Below are 20,486 nucleotides of genomic sequence, written 5' to 3'. Positions count from 1 at the left end.
CGGCCTCACTCCTCCAACGGTTTATTATCCAAGGGAAAAAGCTCGTTTCTCCAGAACGCAAGTCGGAGTGACTTCCATTTTCCTTGCTCCTCCTTAGGTTCATTTCGCTGGGCAGCAAACGCAGTTTAAGGTTTTCAGCTTATATCCAGGAGAAAAATATCTCGTCCAGGTTCGCTGCAAGCCTGACCATGGATACTGGAGTAAGTGGGGCCCAGAGAACTCCATCCAGATACCTGATGGTAAGTAAATGTGGTGACTATCTTTTGCTTATAACCTTAAATATTTTTAGAAAAGAATGAATTTAGTAAATTTGCATGTCATAACTACTAAGAAATGATTTTGAGCTCCAGTCAGAGGAATGAGTAGAGGGGAGTTTATCACTCCTCCACCCAACCCAAGGATGTTTGGGAGTGTGGCAGTGCCCCCAGGTCACTGTAACTAAGGACCAGGGTCTAGAGTGAAGTTGCAGACATGGGCTTGGTGTGTCTCAGGGGGCTTGATAGTCATTCTGCCCTCCCCACCTGCCCCATCCCTGTCATTGGGTCAAGGTCATCAGGTAGTTTTCCTAGAATTTGTAAGGTGATATCCCATTTTAAAGGCATGAACTGAACTGATTTTCAGTCTCTGATGTCGATTCCATGGTGGTCTCTCAGTCAAGGCACAGTATGAGAGGGGCATTCAGTTCTGTCATTAAACATGGTGGCTTACACCCACAAGAGAATGCTTCATCTTGCATTTCTAACATACTTCATGGTTTGCAAAGTCTTCACCTTGTTTGGTTTTCCCAACCCTCTCAAGTATTCAGCGAGACTGTAACTGCCATTAAGAACTAAAAGAGAGGGAACTGAAGTTCTGTGCAGTTAGAAGTCTTGCCCAGAACCACATGGCAAAGCCTAGTGCTTGTGACAACTTGCCTGGCCAGAGTATCAGGGTTTGCATTGGTTTGTCACACTGAAAAGAGCCATGAAATATGGGTCATAAGGCTCGCCTCGCGTGCATCCAGTTCAGCCCTGGCTCTTACTAAAAGCACAGAGTCTAAAGGCAGAAAAGGCTTGAATTCAAATCCCAGACTACAACTTTATACTTACATGCCAATGGGTAATCACTCTCTGAGTCTCATCTGTATACACAAGGCAATGTGTATAAAGAGCTTAACATTATTGATGGCTTTTGTAAGAACTTAATACATTACCTGTCATTGTTACTACGAGTGATCATGTGATCTTAAGTTGCCTCTTAAAGTACCAGAGGAAATAACATGTAAAAGGATTTTGGAAAAGTGAACTTTAAAATATACTTGCAACACATTCAAATTTAATAATGTTGGAAAATTAACGCATGGTCAATGTTACTCTGGATTGCAATTCGAGTCAAAAGAGGTATAGGTGGGGGCGGGGGGGGGACTGGGGTTCAAAAGTTTCCTTCATTGGTTTTATTTGTTTGCTTGTATTTAGTGATACCGTATGTGATCAAAGCTTTCTGGCTGTTTCTTTTTAGATATCACCAGCACAGATAGCACCCTGTGGATCTTCGTGGCTGTCCTTTCTGTTGTCGTCTGTTTGATTATGGCCTGGGCAGTGGCTCTGAAGGGCTATCGGTACTTCATTGTCTATCAACTTTCCTCCCAATCCTGGTTGCCAGGGGTGATAATTCTTTAAAAAGCCAATACCGAGATGACAGCAATGTACAGATAATTCAAGCACTTGATTTTAGCCATTAGTTGCAGTGCGGTCAATCCATTTTAAAGTCTTTTATCAGTGCTAATAAGTGTCACAGAATGAACTCTTTTGAAGGTGGTGCTCTTTCCATCAAACTGAAGCTCATAGTTAGGAAATAGTAAGATTCTGTCAAGAGCAGCTAAAACCAATAGAAGGGGAGTGTGCAAATAATACAAATCAGCCTCCTTAGTAAGCTGAAGCTAATGTTGGCATTGGCCTCTGTAATTATTGTCTTCACCATTGCTTGGCAGTTTCATTGTAGCCACAGAGGTTTAACTCCTACCTACCTTAGTCCACGTAGCAGATAATACCAATCTTAGAAATTGCAAAATGAGAAAATGAGTTATTTATCCTCTCCCCCAAATTATTTTATAGCATGATGACCTGCATCTTTCCACCAGTTCCTGGACCAAAAATAAAGGGATTTGATACTCATCTGCTAGAGGTAAGTGCCAGAGGGGGAGAACGTGTCATGATTGGTAATGTCGACCCCTACACACACACACACACACACACACACACACACACACACACGATCCCACCAGTACAGCCCGCCCACACGGCCCCTCCTTTTTAGAGAAAGATATGTGAGGCATGCACGTACTTACGAGGAGACACCAAATGTCAGAAGGAAAAAAGAGAAAGCCAGGAAAACATGATAGCGCCTGGTAGTGCTTGTAGATTCACCAGTCTATTTAAAAGCACGGACATGAATATTGTGGTCAAATAATCTGTTTTTTTAAAGGTGAATCTTTTGGTAAATACAAAAGAAGGACTTATGCCCTCCACCCCCATCACACTTTGGTGAGAGCTTCCACTTGAGCCTTCTTCCCATCGGGCCAGAGTAACGGAATACCCTGCTGCTGCTGTTGCCTGTTGGAGCGCTCAGTGAGGCTGGGTCAGCGCAGTGGGCTGGTGTTGGCCCGGGCCCGGTTAGGCTGGTTCAGGTGGGAATTACATTTAAGTGTTTTGAATGGAAAGAGGGCTTAGAACATTCTAAATTTCTCTGCAGGTTGAAATATGGACTTTCAGTTTGACCTTAAGTTTAGTGCCGATAGTTGCAAAGGCAGTTACCTGTGCATTAGATCAACTGACCCAGCCACCACAAGACTAACAGACTAAGAATGTGAGAAGAGAGTCCCCGGGGATTTGTCTTGACCGCATTCACCCTGACTGCAAATACCCTATCGGGGCCTAGGACCTTGGAGTTTGGGCTCCTGGTTCAGTGCTCCTAAGAGAACCAGCTTGTACATCTCAGCTAACTAAATTAAGTAGTCTATTCAACCTCATAGCCACAGAGACTTAATGATAAGGTGATTGCTTTCTGTGTCAGAGAAAAAAGTTTTTGTTTTCTCAGTCACATTACCCCCAGTCCTTGAAAGAACCCTCCTGCATGGCATTATTAGTCCCATTTTACAGATGGAGAAACTGAGGGTCATTGAGCAGCTTGTTCAAAGTCAATACCCTTTAATGAGTGATAAAGCCAAGATTTAGGCACCAGTACCTGACTTATGTCAGAGGATCAGGAAGAGTGGAAAGTAAAAGGAGAAGGCAGGAGGAAGAGTGAGAGAGAAGGAAAAGGAAGAGGGAGGGGAAGAGCAGGCGGAGAAAATGTGTATTTGCAGGAAGAGAGGGGGAGGAGGGGGAGGAAATGCCACAGAGGACAGAGAAAAGTTGGATCAGAGAAGGGATGGGGAGGAAGGGAGACATCGGAAGAAGAAGAGTTGACAGGGAAAAGGAGGGAGATGTTGGAAGAAGAGTTGAGGGGACAAGGAAGAAATGAGATGTAACTTATTGTTTCCAGATTCTAGAAAGTAGCAGAGGAGGTGAGGAGTCCAGGAACCAGATGTCAGAGCTGAATCCCAAAGAGCTGAACACATGTATGAGCACATTGGTTTTATCATTTCTTTCTTTTTTATTTTTATTTTTTTTGATTTTTTAAAGAGAGAGAGACATCGATTTTCTGTTCTACTTATTTATGCTTTCATTGGTTGCTTCTCGCATGTGACTGGGGATCTAACCCACCACCTTGACATAAAAGGACAAAGCTCTAACCACCTGTACAACCCGGCCAGGTCCTGAGTGTGATGGTTTTAGATGTTGCAAAAACTTTTCTTATTTAGTAGTTTTAATGTTTTTTTATCTGTGCATATACTACTTGCCCCTTAAATTCATGATCATTACTGGTTAGAGGGAGACAAAGTTAAAATCATAAATTGACTTGAAGAAAAATATAAGATGAGTAAGTATTCCAGGAGGTGATTATAGATGGCCTGGCACACAAATGTTGAACGTTTTGGGAATTCTGCTAGGCTCTTACCACACCCACCTGCCCATGGTCATAAACACAGACTGGGCTTTGGTGCTAATTTGGAATGTTATAAAGCTAAGGGCCTTTTCTCCTTGTCTGTGTTCTATTCAAAGGGCAAGTCTGAAGAACTACTCAGTGCCCTAGGATGCCAAGACTTCCCTTCTGACTGTGAGGACTTGCTGGTGGAGCTTTTGGAAGTTGTTGACAATGAGAACCAGCAGCTAATGTCAGCCAATTCCAAAGAACACTTGGACCAAGGTGTGATGAAGCCCAAACACCGGGGTCCCAGCAGGGACTCTGGCCTGGGCAGCTGTGACAGCGCTTCACTTTTGTCTGAGTATAAGGAACCCCAGGAAAATCTATCTACACCCCACACTCCTGCGGGCATCAAGAAACCAGAGAGCTCTGAAACAAATGGTACCCACACCTGGGTCCCTCAGAACATGGGCTTGGAAAGCAAAATCCCTTATTCCTATGCCAGTGCACCCAAATCTTCAACATGGCCTTCATCAGAGCTGCCCAGCCAGCAGGAAGCCACAGCTTCTTACCACAACATTGCTGATGTGTGTAAGCTGGCCATGGGCACGCCAGGTATGCTAGCCACTTGGCTGGACAAAACAGAAAATCGTGCTTTACAGTCCTTGGAAACCACTGAGGCTGGAGGGGAGGAAAAGGCAGCAGAGCAGAGGGAGGTAGAAAGCTTTCATTCCGAGACTGACCCAGACACCCCACTGCAGCCGGTCCCCTTTATCTCTGTGAAACCCTTGGATTACGTGGCAATTCACAAGATCAGCAAAGATGGAGCATTATCATTGCTCCCCAAAAAAGAGAACAGTAACCAGACAGAGAAGTTGGGTGCGCCTCCAACCAGTAGGGAGTACACCAAGGTGTCCAGGGTGATAGAGAACAAAATCCTGGTGTTAGTGCAGGATCCACGTGCTCCAAACCTGCCTTCCTTTGAAGAGCCAGCTGAGGAACCTCTGCCATCCTCGCAAGAGAATCAAGGCGAGAAAGACGTGGCCTCCTACCCCAGGGCACCCAGCAGCTTCGGTCTCCAGGTGGAGGGGTCTGAGTACCTGGACCCCGTGTGCTTAAAGCACTCTTTTCAGTGACGACTTAATTAACGGAGTGATTGGTTTAAATGTGATTTTTTTCTTCAGGTTATACTACAGCATCCATGCCATGTCCTCTGCTAGAGAAGGTTCGAGAATGGGGTGAGGATGACACAGCTAAAGATCCACAGCTAAAGGTTCACTCCTTTCCATGCTCCACATTCAACCAGTTGCCTCTTTCCCCAACAGCTGATTCCAGAACAGAGCATTTTGTTTCCTGTGATTTGTAGATTTACTTTTTGCCATTAGTTATAAAATTGCATGTCCCACGGCATAAAAACACGTTGCTTAGTAATCTTGAGGGACAGTGCCAACAGTTATAGCCTCTGGGAAAGGCTTTCATGGTGTGGTACCTGACAGGAGCACTGGAATAATCCAACTAGTGTAGCACAGGAAGGTGATAGATGAGGGCATTGCCGTGAAAACCGCTGCTGGAAACCAACTGCTTAATCGTTGCCTGCCTCTTTGATTTGGTTAGTATCAACCAAACACAGCACACTTATAGACAGGATGCATTCTGGAACACCTCACCAACCTGTTTACATCACTTCCGATGACCTTAGTGACCAATTGCTGATATGCAAGTTAAAATTATGCCTCCCTTTTTTCTTAATTGACTGAATTTTTGAAGCATGGATCACCCGCTTCCCGTGGTATTTCATTCTAAAGCCTCGAGAGAATATAATTTTGGAGAATGAAATTCTCTTACACAAGAGGCAAATGAGTGTGATGCGGTGAATCCTCCTAGAATGTTTTCCTGTTTTACTTCAGTACGATAGATCATTTATCATATACCCTAGAGTTTTCTTAGTGAAAAAAAATCCCCCCAAAGTAACTTTAATTTAAAAGACAATCACAGCAGCAGCTCATGGAGATACTGCCTTACTGTACATAAAAATCTACTTTAATACAAACCCAGACATTCAACAATGTATTTTTGAAGACTATTTTTCTACCACTTAGGCAAAATAAAAGAGTGTTTTCTATCTTCCCAGCACAACTGTTTACGTATTCAGTGCGCTCAGTGTTTTCTGCTAAGAAGCTGTAGTGGGGATTTACAGCACATAATAGTGTACGCAGACCCTGTTTGTGGAGTAAATACCACATCGACCAAACCCCACCGAGGAATGCGAAGTGGATGACAACATTCAATTTCCCATACAGCATAGTATCATTGTACCTGACTCTCTTATCTCCAGAATGCACTAAACCACAATCACCAAACTACAGTTTTAGGGGCTCTCCATAGACAGAAATGAATACTTCTCTTGAGACCTAGGGCTAATTCAGGGTTTCTGCTCTTCTCTGGGCAAATATTCATGGAGCCACTATAAAAAGGAGAATGGTGGCATCTAACATATAGTTTTAGAGAGAGGGGATTGGTTTTACTTTGTTTTTCTGAGCAGTCTTGGCAGCAAAGATGTTTCGAGCAAAGCTACGAGTTAGTGTCTCTCTGGAGTAGATCCATTCGCAGAATCTTGGCAGAAGCAGAGCCAGCACTCGCGTCAGAAGTGTCCAAATAAAAGTCTCAAGAAACAGCCTCTGTGGAGTGGTGGGAACAGCTACAAAGGGCAGGAGATGGTAGTAGGAGTCCCGAGTCAGTTCCAAGGGCAGGATCCCCCCATCCCCGCCCCGGAGGGGTCAAAAGCCTGGCTCACCATTTCAAAGACAGCATCCATGACTCATGAACTGCGTCCCTCTAAATTTTTTTTTTATTTCACCTGATGGCAAGTCCTTTCCTTATGTCCACACAATGACAGGGCTTCCAGAATTACAAAGGGCATAGATCAGAGGGTTTATTCTCCCAATATATAAACATCGTAAGAGTAAGGGAACATTCGGAAAAGTTGTCCCAGTTCAATCAGTCCCCTAGGTCCTGGCTACTCCAAGTCTGGTCTGAGGACCAGGTGCGTCATCATCACCTGGAAATGATGCAGGAAATGCAGACTCTGAGCCTCCCTGCCCGAGACCTGCAGGTTGAGAATCTGCCCTGCTCTAGGTTCCCCGGATGACACCTTTGTGTAGTGAAGTTCAAGAAGCACTGCCCTAGAAGAGCATTTCCACTAAAGGTTATTTTAGTGCATGGTAACACCTCTCTTGGAAAGTACAAGTCAAGACTATTTGACTTAACTGAACAACACTGTATGTAAGGAAAAGGCGTAATTTTTAAAAATCTATTAGGCCTTAACTGGTGTGGTTCAGCTGGCTGGGTGTCAGTTTACCAATTCAGTTCCTAGTCAGGGCACATGCCCTCTCTTTTTCCCTCCCTTCCCCTGTCTCTAAAAATAAATAAATTTAAAAAATTTTTTAATTCATTAGTAGTTAAAGATTCACATAACAGTAGAGAATGACCTTCAAAAGTACACACAGCTTCCAAGAGGGATAAGAGACATAGTCCACCCTGAGTAGCCCTGACCCAAAACTCTGCCCTTGAAAGTCAAATTTCCCCCAAATAGTCCACCGTTCTCCAAGATGTGTAGCAATCCCTCTGCTAGCTGAAACATTAAAGAATAAGCTGATCTTGGCGTATATGAGCAAAAAATTATGGCCAAAGACTCCACTTGAACTAAATCCCAGAAGAAAAAAATAACACCAACTAGCCACTCATTAAGCCAAGCCAAGACTATATTTTCTGGTCAGTTAGCACTCCATATTTGAATTAATTTTTTCCATGGGTAGAATTTTTTTTAACCAAGGAAATATCTAGTCAAATGGAAGGATGCAGATTGAAGGTCAAGAGTCCCAGGTTCTAGTCCTAACTATATCCCCTAACACAGAACAATCTCCTTCTCTGGGCCTCAGTTTCCTTTGAAGGATATATCGGGCCAAAACAATTTCTAAAGTCCTTTTAATCTCCATCACATTGATCCCATGACTCACTGAATACTTACTAGCCAAGATCATTCAACCAATGCCTTGTGTCTTACTTAAGCTAATAAGTAATTGCCTTTCATCATCAAAATACAAATACTCTTCTGTCGTGTGCTTTTTGTATTTCCTTTTAAATCATCAGTTCCAGTTGGTCTTAACATATTACACATGCATTTTATAAATTACGTAGGTGCAGAATCATAGTCTAAGATTATGTACAAATATGTGTGTTGAGGGAAGAGGCATGAGATTTTTAAAAAAAAACATTCAGTGTGGTTCTCATTTTTAGAAAAATGCCCTTGTGCTCAATCAAGCCATGCTTATTCCTTGCCAAGTCCAACCGCCTCCAGTATCTTTTCTTACATCTGGATGCTGAGTCTGTTCTTGTTTTTGTTTTTGTTTTATTTTTTGCCTCTTGGATTACCAACCAACACTGGATAGTTGGTTTTGAGAGCTTTATGCTCTGAATCACAAGAAGTCCTATTTTTATAAACAAACATCTAAATACCCATGTTACAAAGCACCTGGAAACCGGATAGCCAATTTTATGGAAGCTTATGATCTAAGCTGCAGAATGTCCTGAGGTCAGCTTTGACGAATGGGGATTAGGCACCTCACCATGAGCACATGTTCCTATCAGCCTCATCATTGACCTTTACCTTCTTTCTCCTAAGTGCCTAAGGCCAATCCTGGTAGGCAGTTGTGGACTAGAAACTTGCTTCCACTGGTTTAGTCCAAAGTGGGGCAGTCCCTTAGCACCCGTAAGTGATGGAGGAGTTCGACTCCTTTTCCTGCAGGGGGCCCAAGGGAATCAGAGAACACTATCAGTTAACAAGCAGCTGGAGGGGGCGAAGGGGATCCAGCTGCCTGCCGCTGCCGTCACTTCTGCAGAGACGTGGCCCTGCCTTCAGTAATGCTCCTGTCTCCTTAGAGTAGATGAGAAAGAAACGGATTCGTATGCGTTTTACAAAGTGCCTTTCTTTACTTTTATATATATTTAAAAGTTTCCTTTTTACAAAGAAATGGTGTATTGATTGGAAAGTAAATTTCCCTTTTTTAATGTCAAAGAATGGAGAAGTCAGAAAGGGAAAGATGCAATGGTCTAAGGTCCAGCCAGCACCTGTTTGGCAAATTTTTACATTTATTGTTTAATTGAATTATGACGGAGCTGATGTGAATACTGTGATTTACTTTGTCTGGTAAGAAATCGACTCTGGCTAGGGTTTGGGGATCAGCCTGCTACCCTCAGACCTCAATTTACAAACATAAGGACACACACGTGACTGCTTGGAAGTGCGTGCCTGGGCCGGAAGAGGACAATGTACGTACCGCGGAACTTTGCACACATACGGCACATGTAAATGACTCTGGATTACTACCCCAACGTGGGCTTCTGTGGATTTGCCTTGGATGAAAGTGGCATGTGTATGTCAGTGAACAAATTTCTTTTCCTGCCTTTTCAGCTCAAGCACAATTGTGTTCTTTCTCAGGTGGTGGGCTGAACATTCGATGTCCAGGTCTGGGTCCCACTGCTGCCACTGAACAGGCTGTGGGATTCAATGCAAGTCCTCTACACTCCTACCACCAGCCCCCTCACCTGTTAAATAAGTGGATTGGCCTGAACCATTTCGAAGACCTCTCACAACCCTAACCATCTTGGATTTCATGATCTAAGTGAAATCTAGGGTTTCTAGTCAAAGGCCCCACTACAGCCAGAAAAGCTAGTTTATGTGCCCTCAACCTGAAGCAATGAATGGTGTGGCTATGGTGAAGCTTGACAGAAACACCGAGATCCATCCGTCCAAATAAGGCTGACTGGATTTAACATCCTTTCCTCTCCTCGTCTTAGCTGTCCATACTGGCAGGCTCTTTATCCTGTCACTCCAGGGCCTGTACTTGTCCTGAGAGTGATTGATGGCTGTAGCAACAATTAGGAACTGAAAAGAAATGATTCCTAAACAATGACTATGGCTCTACAATGCAAAAGACTGAGTCAAATGTTAAATTAGCCACACAGACATCCAGGCCCAGGCTGAGGGTCACAAGTTACCTAATTTGGAGCTGTGCATGCTTAGAGACTCTAGCTCTGTTCATTACGTAATTAATTCAAAGGCCATTAATAGATCCAAGCAACACTGATAAAACTTAAAAATACAGAATGACTGCTTGCCAGCGCATGCTCTAACCAGCTGTTCCCTATTGGATAAATTGAGCAGGAGCTCTCTCCCAGACTTGTGTCTTCAGGAAGGTGGTTTGGGGTTTGAGACCCTCTTGGTATCTCTTTTAAAAAAAGGAAAAAGATAGAAAGATAGAAAATAGGAAGGACATTTCCAGGGGGTTGGGCATCTCAGGATTCCATAAAATGGCAAAAGTAGCCTGCTTAAACCCCAATTTTAGGAGACCTGGTGGATCTGTAATTTAGTCAGTGTTCTAAGTTCATGGCTGAGAGATGTACAGGACTCACAACAGCACATGCCCACCACTGTTTTGTCCACATTAGTTCTTTTGATTCATACTCGGATTTTAGGTCAGGAAGAACTGAGACATGCAAAGTGGAAAAACATCTTTCGTTTACATGTTTGTGGCCAATGAATAGAGAGAATCTTGGATAGTCTCGGTCTATTAGTTAATTTTTACCTGCTTCTGATTAGAAAGAAAAGAAGAATTAACTCCCAAAACTTTGGCTCCTGAAGTAGAGATATCAAAAATAACCTTTAACAGTTGTGATCAAATTTGCTTCACCGGGATAAACTTCAAAACACAGTCTGAGCTTTCCCATACAAATCTCTCAAGACCTGAGGGCGGGGGGCGGAGGGGGGGGAATCTTTTTGTTTTCCTATCTGAAATTGAACAACTACATGGCAGAGATACCTCTGAAGAGTTATTAGTTTTAAAAAATTCCCGATGAAATGATTTTGAGTTTTTCAGAGTAACTACCTCCCCTTCTCGTCCTGGTGTCTTTTCTTCGAAGCTGCTTGCTGTTGAGAATGAAGGATGTCACGTCTTGTACTTTGACTATTTTCAGTGGCACGTTTGTCCTCTTTATTCTGTGACATTCCTGACTTCCAAGTAACTGTTATATTTATATTATATTGCTTTATGTGGTTCAAAAACTACCTGGCACATTGAAATATATGATCATGCCTCATATTGTGAAACTCACATAAGACAAATGAAGATAATTATTTAATGACTTACAATCTACTCATATGTGGTTGCAGTATGATCGTGTCTGTGTCTGTAAGACAAAACCGAAGGAAATACGTAATCATAGAATTCTGTTGAAGCCGTGAATGTACTCATTTTTTCCTTACCTTTGTCTAGAATTAGTGTAATGTGCCAATTGTACAGCTGATCTGGGTGTCAAGTGTTTAAAGTACAATCAATGATTGTTTGAAAGCACCCCTCCAGCTTTGCTCCATGTAACCTCTGATACTTCTTGAGTGTTATTTGCATTATGAGGTTTGCTTTTGTGGTTGATCATTAGTTTTTAAAAATGTGAGAGTCTCATGTGGAAATCCAAGCAACCTAGAACCAGCCTGTTGAGTGAGCTGTACCCTCTGAAAAGCCATATTGAAGTAAAAACTATGTCATAGCGTAAGGTTGCATATTTTCAAAGCTACCACTACCTCTGCTTTTTCCCTTCTCTAGAAAATGCCAAGCGAAAGTCTTCAGCATTAAGTGGGAAATTAGAAGTGATGGTTACAAAAGTTGTTGGATGGGTGTGTTTGTTCGTTTGTTTCCCATGAGAATACATCTTTTAGTTTACCACTTTGCAGGTTTATGCTAGGTTGTCTCAATAGCCATTTTTTACATTTACTAAAAACTGGATGATGAATAAGGACCGGAAAGAAGACATGGTAAGTCAGCAATGAAAACCCACAAAACCAGAGTGCAGATTATTTTCCTAACTCTAAATTACTTGTTGCCCACAATGATAGTTTCTCTCACAATTTGATTTCTCTAATCTCACCTAGAAATACATCTTTTCCTGATTTGATTTTAGAGAACGTATATATTGATATGAGAAAAATCAATCATATATCAGAAATAATTTTATTTTGATTTATAAAATTTATTTCTACATGGACTTATTATAATGCCATTTTTAATCTTTAAAGAATTATAGAAGACCGTAGTCATCCAATTTATGTTGTATTTTTAATCCTGTAAATTTTTGGTTATTGCGTGTTGTGCCTTCTGTTTGCCATGCGTTTGTTTGTCTCCTTCCTTTCTGAGGAGGTGATGCAGACCGTGAAATCTTTGTCAGTAGTGTGGGGGATTACTCTAACTGCTGTTATCATAACATCTTCATGTTTGCTGCACGCCAAAAACAATGCTTGACAAACAAATCTTAGATGTCCCTGTACAATACAGTCATTCTATTTCTATTCATGTTATGGAAATTCCCAGCTCAGTGCCTGGCTAAATAAATGTTTATTTCCCTTGCCTACCCTCCCTGCATTTCTTTTAATTTCACGTGGAAATGAGCAGGATAACATGTGCATGGTTGAAACAATTTTCTTGAGGACTTTTTGCTGCAAAAGGACTCATTATCCAAAAATTATTTGTGTAAGTTGAACTAAGACAGTTTTCCACCTTTATCTTCATCCTTCCATACGATTGCAGACATAATTGCCCCCTTTACCCATCCCCTTCATACAAAAAGCTGCTAAGACTAAAATGAGATGGAACTATGAAGGGATCAAATTGAAGAAGCTCATTCAAATGTTGTGAAATAAACAAAGGGCTAAACCATTCAAAAGTAATAATAAAGAGATTTTTAATAGCATAAATCTTCCACATTACCCAAATCTTTCCTGATGAAATCCATCAGATTGGGCGTAAAAGGATAACCTTTTACTTTCAACGACTCTAGATCTGGAAATCTTTATCTACTATTCATGCTTATGGTACAGAATTATGAAATGGTGCAGGGTAGTTTTACAAACCCCTCTCTGCCTCCTAGTTCTCTAATGCCATGACTTACAGGACAGTGAAAAAATTCTTGCATATGCCCCAGCCCATGTGGCTCAGTTGGTTGGAGCATCATCCTATACACCAAAGGATTGTGGGTTTGATTCCTGATCAGTGCACATACCTAAGTTGCCACTTCAATCCCTGGTCCACACGTGCGCAGGAGGCAACCAGTTGATGTTTCTCTCCCTCACTGAAGTTTCTTTCTCCCCTTTTCTCTCTCCTTCCCTCTCTCTCTAAAAGCAGTACATGAAAAAATGTACTGAGGTGAGGATAAAATGAAATTTCTTGTGCACCACACTCTTTCTTTGGCCTCTGTCAAAGAAATACTGACACTCTCATGCTTACGTCGGGACCATCTGTCTTTAATACTTGGGCACACTTTCACTTTTAAACTGCAAAATGTGGAGTGTCAGCCACTAGACACAGCATTCGTATAATTTATGAGGAGCTAGAGAAGTAATATGTAGCTAGTTTTCCAAAATCATTGCATGTGCTTTTCTGAAGGAAAACAGAAATCATGTATCGCCACATCTTGCCAGGATCACATCTGAAACTTTAACCCCACCCAACTCCCTATGACTTACATGCCAAGCTTTATACATTCTAAATCTCCTCTATTTTTAAGGAACTGGGAGATACAACTTTCTTTTAGTAGAAACCTTGAAGTCTTGGGGGTGCGGTGTAGGGTGAAACTGGAGAGGGGTACAAAGGAAAAGAAGCTGTTGAAAAGCCCCCAACATGGACCTTACTGGCTACAGAGGCAGATTCTTGCTAATTTACATTTAAGAGCCTTTCCAAACCATGCAGGTAACACTGACCCTGTTCCTGACATTGTATGCTAAACTGTGATTCTTCCATCTACAACCTACCCCACCCCCCTCACCCCTCAACTCCCGATGCCCATGGGAACACCTCGGTAAGCATTCTTCTCTTGTTGTGATCAGATTCACATCAGAACATATGCTTACAAACTGACTTGAAGCACAGAGATTGTGATAAATGTGATTTTTTAAATGTTAAGAAAAGACTAGGGAATGTTGGTCAAATAAAACACCACGAGGATGTCTGTAGACAAACATTACTATAAGAAAAGGGAGCTTAGGAATTTTTATTATTGTATTTATAAATGTGTCCAAAAGAATTTGTAAATGTCACACGTACATTTTTAAGGCGACATATTCACTTCACACCATAAGTAATGAAAATGTCTAGGTAAACTTAAGTGACATTTGCCAGTGGTTTTATTTGACATGATCACCACTGACCTTGTGACTGAATCATGTACCCTCCTGTTGCATTTTTCAATTCTTTTTCAGACCAACTGTTTGCCTTGGTAGCGATGCTGAGTTTAAATTGAATCAATAAATTACCTCCTGAGCAATGCTTTCTGGAGGTTCTTTTTACATACATATGAAACACATATTTTGTGAAAAAATATAATTTATTTTGTGATAAACTTTTCTTCTCTTCAACAAACTTTATTAGAAATTTTCTGAAGAAGATGATGACAGCGTTCTCAGCTTCCCTGGAGAGAAAATCATAGACACATGCTAAAATATTGGTCTTAAAACACTCATCCAAGGCACTTTTTTCAGGCATACTTTATCTGTGCTCATCTTTCAACACATTCTCTAATTTTATGTTCCTACTAATTCTAAATCAAAATTGACATCTTGCGCCCAAGCCAGCTAAATTCTACATCTTCCCTTTCCTCCAGTCTTTATCTACTTGCCAGACCCCAGCCTAAAAACACAAACATTCTTGGAAGCCCCCAGAATTTCCTCGGCCTTCTGGGAACAACCAAGAACAATCAAAAGGACACTTTCCAAATCTGATACACAATTAACTTTCTCAAATGAAACTTAAGCCATAAAACTCAGTGCCAAAGATTTACACTTTCTTTTGTTTACTTCTTCCTTCCTAGAATTATCTTCCATCTTCACATAAAACTCTAGTTGTGATTTAATCTTCCATTTGCCATCTTTTATTTATTGCATAAAATATTTTATACATACTTGAAAACTACAAAAGATTATATGACAAAGATCCATTTGCCATTTACACTCAAATTTCACAAACACTAACACTTTATTATATCTATTCCTTAGTTTTTAAAAACAAATGAAATATCAGATGCAGTGATTCATATCCCTCAATAACCAAATTCTCTTTCTCTCTGGTGGTAACCACAATCTTGTAGTCGTTGTATATTCTTCCTGGCCATTTAAAAAATGCATCTTATGCATTCATAAACCATATGTATAAATATTCTGTGTTTATGAATTTTGCAGAGATAACAGTGCATCTATTGAGCACCTTGATTTCTTTTCCTTCAGCATTGGAGTGTTGACATTCAAATAGTTCCAGTGCATTGTTTTTATCTGCTGTAAGCAGTTATATACATGCATACAAATGATTTCCATCTATCAACTCTCCACTTCATCTATTATAAATGACTCTATAATGAACATTCTTATGCATCTCACTTTTTGAGTATTTGCAAGGCTCTCTTTAGGATATACATAGAGAAGTGGGATTGTTGGGTCACACAGAGCACATATCTTAACATTTCCTCAATATGGATAAATTGTTTTCTAAAGCAGTTGCACCAATGTATACCCTGCTCAGCGGTGTAAGAGTTTCCATTCTCTTCTTGATTATGATCTAGTATTGTCACATATTTTAATTTCTGACAATGTGAACAGCATAAAATGATACACTGCTGCTGTTGGGATTTTCATTGTCCTGAGGAACCCATTTATATTTGAAGAGCTCATCCTTCACCTGCTTATCTTTTTATGCCATCTTTGTAAACTTCTAAGTTTCTACCTATGTCTGAGCCCCACATCTGGGCCCCTACTCCAGACCAGTAGTCTGTCTATCTATCACCACCCTGTTGGTCCCATTTTTATTACCCTACCTTTATGCAGTCTAATTTACCATGTGGTATATCTTTTAAATTCCTATACCTCCATACCTTGTTAAAAATTATTCTGGCTATTCTTGGGCCACCTATTGATCATATGAATTTTGAGATAAACCTATGAACTTTCCTTTGAAAAGTATTGCAAATTAGATTGTTCATTGAATTTCTGTGTAACTTTGGAAGAAGTTATATCTTTAAAATATAGTGTCTTCCTAATCGTGGACATGGTATATTATCACTTTAATTACTTTGGTCTTTAATAATTTACGTTATTCCTTTTTTATTTATCTTTAGAGGAGAAGGGAAGGAGAGAAGGTGAGAAGGAGAGAAATATCAATGTATGGTTGCCTCTCATGGATCCCCTGCTGAAAACTGGCCTGCAACCCAGTCATGTGCCCTGACTGGGAATCGAACCAAGATCCCTTGGTTCTCAGTCCCTCACTCAATCCACTGAGCTACACCAGCCAGGGCAGCTTTATGTTATTCTTTATGTATTTTATTAGATTCATTCTTAGCCATATTTTTGTTGTTATGATATCTTTTTAAATTGTATCTCATTCCAAGTGGTTGTTGCTTGAATATAGAAACCACTGACTTTTTAATGTTGATCCTGTGTTCTGAAACTTTATAGAACTCAATGATTAGTTTTTATACTGGGTTTTTTACATTTTTTATTTTTATAACTATCATTAAACATAACTTAGTTTCTTATTTTTCTGATCCCCATATTTCCTATACCTTTTTCTTGATCTATTTATTGGGGTTGAATGTCTAGTACAATGTTGAATAGAAGCAGAGCAGTAGACATTCTTTCTTGTTCTTCACTTTAAAGAGAGTGTTACTAAAAGTTATCCTTAACTATAATGTTTCCTGTAGGTTTTTGCAGATACACTTAGTGACAACCACATCAAAATTACAACTAATATATAAGAATTCAAGAAACCCACATGAAGGGCACACATTGAGTACCCTACCCTGTGATAGGGGAGACTGCACCACTGGACCCTACAGGACAAACTACTACATTAGGTCACACTACCAAGACATGGAGTCATAGCAACTCTACCTAATACATAGAAACTAACACAGGGAAGCTGCCAAAATGAGGAAACAAAGAAACATGGCCCAAAGGAGAGAACAGGTCAAAACTCCAGAAAAAAGAGCTACACAAAATGGAGATGAGCCATCTATCAGATGCAGAGTTCAAAATACTACTTATAAGGACCTCAGAAGCATAAAAAGATCCAGTCAGAAATGAAGGATACACTGATTGAAATAAAGAACAATTTACTTACAGGGAAACAACGGTAGAGTGGATGAAGATGAGAATCAAATCAATGATATGGAACAGAAGGAAGCACAAAACAACCAAGCAGGACAATAAGATGAAAAAGGAATCCCCCAAAATGAGGGTGGTATGAGCAGCCTCTGGGACAACTTCAAGAGGTCCAACATTCAGATCATAGGGGTGCCAAAAAAAGAGAAAGAGCAAAAAATTGGAAATATTTGAAAACATAATGAAAGATAACTTCTCCAACTTGGTGAAGGAAATAGACATGCAAGTCCAGAAAGCACAGAGAGTCCCAAACAAGGTGGATGCAATGAGGCCCACTCCAAGACACATCATAATTAAAATGCTAAATATTAAAGATAAAGAGAGAATCTTAAAAGCAGCCAGAGAAAAGAAGGTAGTTACCTTTGAGGGAGTTCCCAAGAGTCTGTCAGCTGATTTCTCAAAAGAAACTTTGCAGGCTAGAAGGGATTGGCAAGAAATATTCAAAGTCATAAAAAGCAGGGACCTACAGCCAAGATTACTCTACCCAGAGGAGCTATCATTTAGAATGGAAGGGCAGATAAAGAGCTTCCCAGACAAGAAAAACCTGAAGGAGTTCGTCATCACCAAACCATTATATGAAATATTGAAGGGCCTTAGTTAAGAAAAAGATCAAAACTATGAACAATAAAATGGCAAAAAATACAAATCTAACAACAATTGAACCAAAGAAAACCTAAACTAAGCAAAGAAGAAGAACGAGGTTATGGATACAGAGAGTATTTTGATGGTTGCCATATGGGAGGGAGTGTGAGTGAGGAGGTGAGGGGATTAAGAAGTATGAATAAGCAATTACAGAATAGCCATGGGAAATGGAGAAGCCAAAGAATTTATATGCCTGACCCACGGATGGGAACAATGGTGTGGGGGTTGCCTGAGGTCGTAGGGGTGCTGGGTGGAGGTCATACAAAGGGAAAAATCAGGACAACCATAATAACATAGTCAATGAAATATAATTAAAAATGAAAATAAAATAAATAAAGAACTGGAGAAATGCATGTGAGGTCACAGCCTTGAGACACACTAAAAGGCTGAAGTTCATAAGAATTTAGGGCCCCAGTAAAATAATATGGATTCTAGTTAAGAAGGTGTTCTTAGAAAAGCCTTGAGACATCAAGGGACGCACACAAAAGAAGTACATTAATGGAATTTGAATATCTGGCACCTGCATTATAACAAATATTAAAGGTATCCTACTCCCAATCAGATTAATATATAATCTCACACTAACGGTTTACTTACCTCAGCATTTCCAATGCATCACAATAGGAGTAAAACACAGCCTGAAAAGACAAAGTAAGCACCTGAGCCAAAATTAGATATGACACAGACGTTGGAATCGTTTCCTCTGATACCAATCCTGCTATGTGAGCCTTCTTTCCAGTGCTGACTCTCTGATGAGTCGCTTTCCATTCCTTTACTTTCAATTGCTGTGTGTCATTGTGTTTTAAGTGTCTTTTATAAACAACACATACAATAGTCTCCCTTACCCACAGTGCCGCTTTCAATAGTTGCAGTTACCTGCAGGCAATTGCAGTCTGAAAATATTAAATGGAAAATCCCAGAAATCAATAATTTATAAGTTCTACATGGTGCACTATTCTGAGTAGCATGATAAAATCTTAAGCTGTTCCTCTCCATCTGGCCCCGGACATGAGCCATCCCTTTGTTCAGCAGATTCACGTTCTGTGCACTACCCGATTGTTAAGTCACGAAGTAGCCGTCTAAGTGGTCAGATCAATTACCAGTGAAAGTGAGAGACCATAGTCTCTCACATAATTTTTATTATAGTATATTTTATCATTGCTTTATTTAATTATTAGTTGATGTTAATCCCTTAATATGCCTAATTATAAATTAAATTTTATCATAGGTATGTATTTATAGGGAAAAATATAGTACATATAGGTTTCAATTCTATCCATAATTAAATTCTGTTTTTTCATTCTATTTGAAAAGTTTTTCCTTAGGTGATAAATCAGTTCTGTTTTTTCACCTGGTGCACATTTCCTTTATTTTTCTCTTGCAATCTCAATATCTTTGCAATTTGCAATCAAATCAGTTAATTCTGTTACAATTATTAGAGGAACAAGATATAATTAAAGGTCCTAGAAAGATAATTTACTGTGCCTGAGAATCCAAGTATAAGGGCAGCTCTTCCCCCCTACAGGAACACCCTGGACATGGGAAGTCAAATTCTAAGAAATGTCACCTTGCTGTGACTAGAAAAAAATACATACTTTGGTTGTGAATTTCAAGCAATGTATGACTGGAGAAGAAACAGTTGTACAATGGTTAAGGAAGAGGACGGTGCACAAAATATTTTTGCCATACATTCTACAAAAAATAGATTGACATGGATGTTCAGGAACCTCCTTTTATTTTTCTTTTAATTATATTTTATTGATTATGTTATTACAGTTGTCTCAATTTTCCCCCTTTGCCCCTCCCCATCCAGAATGCCCCACTACCTCAGGCAGTCCCCACACCATTGTTCATATCCATGGGTCATGTGTGTAAGTTCTTTGCTCCATTTCCTATACTGTACTTTACATCCCCATGGCTATTCTGTAACTGCCTATTTGTAGTTCACAATCCCCTTACCTCTTCACCCATTCCCCCACATCCCTTGCCATCCAGAAACCATCAAAATGCTCTCTGTAGTCACAACTCTGTCTCTGTTCTTCTTTGACTAGATTTTTTTTTAGTTCAATTGTTAGATATGTATTTTTTCCATTTTATTGTTCATAGTTTTGATCTTCTTTTTCTTAAATAAGCCCCTTTAACATTTTGTATAATAATGTTTTGGTGATGACGAACTCCTTCAGGCTTTTCTTGTCTGGGAAGCTCTTTATCTGCCCTTCCATTCTAAATAATAGCTTCACTGGATAGCGTAATCTTGTCTGTAGGTCCCTGCTTTTTATGACTTTGAATATTTCTTGCCAATCCCTTCTAGCCTGCAAAGTTTCTTTTGAGAAATCAGCTGACAGACTCTTGGGAACTCCCTCAAAGGTAACTACCTTCTTTTCTCTGGCTGCTTTTAAGATTCTCTCTTTATCTTTAATATTTAGCATTTTAATTATGATGTGTCTTGGAGTGGGCCTCATTGCATCCACCTTGTTTGGGACTCTCTGTGCTTTCTGGACTTGCATGTCTATTTCCTTCACCAAGTTGGAGAAGTTATCTTTCATTATGTTTTCAAATATTTCCAATTTTTTGCTCTTTCTCTTTTTTT

General features: G+C 40.2%; 1 protein-coding gene across 2 annotated transcripts in view; it reads left to right on the top strand.

Annotated features, from left to right (window-relative positions):
- The window catches only part of PRLR (prolactin receptor), a 152,963-nt gene extending 140,498 nt beyond the window's left edge, over positions 1–12,465 (top strand). The window contains exons 7-11 of one of the 2 annotated variants that reach the window (XM_037063156.1): positions 98–239; positions 1,498–1,597; positions 2,094–2,163; positions 3,523–3,598; positions 4,143–4,236. In XM_037063156.1, coding sequence (XP_036919051.1) covers positions 98–239; positions 1,498–1,597; positions 2,094–2,163; positions 3,523–3,598; positions 4,143–4,153 — 399 coding nt within the window. In that variant the 3' untranslated portion in view covers positions 4,154–4,236. Of the gene's footprint in view, positions 1–97; positions 240–1,497; positions 1,598–2,093; positions 2,164–3,522; positions 3,599–4,142 lie in introns of both variants that reach the window. The other variant, XM_037063155.1, reaches the window with a different exon arrangement.
- The last annotated feature ends 8,021 nt before the right edge of the window (positions 12,466–20,486 follow it).

Source organism: Sturnira hondurensis, unplaced genomic scaffold, assembly GCF_014824575.4.
Source record: "Sturnira hondurensis isolate 20B ecotype Veracruz unplaced genomic scaffold, ASM1482457v3 Scaffold0014384, whole genome shotgun sequence".
In the NCBI taxonomy this organism is placed as follows: domain Eukaryota; kingdom Metazoa; phylum Chordata; class Mammalia; order Chiroptera; family Phyllostomidae; genus Sturnira; species Sturnira hondurensis.
The sequence above is the reverse complement of the archived record's forward strand: the minus strand, read 5'-3'. Positions and strand labels throughout refer to the sequence as shown.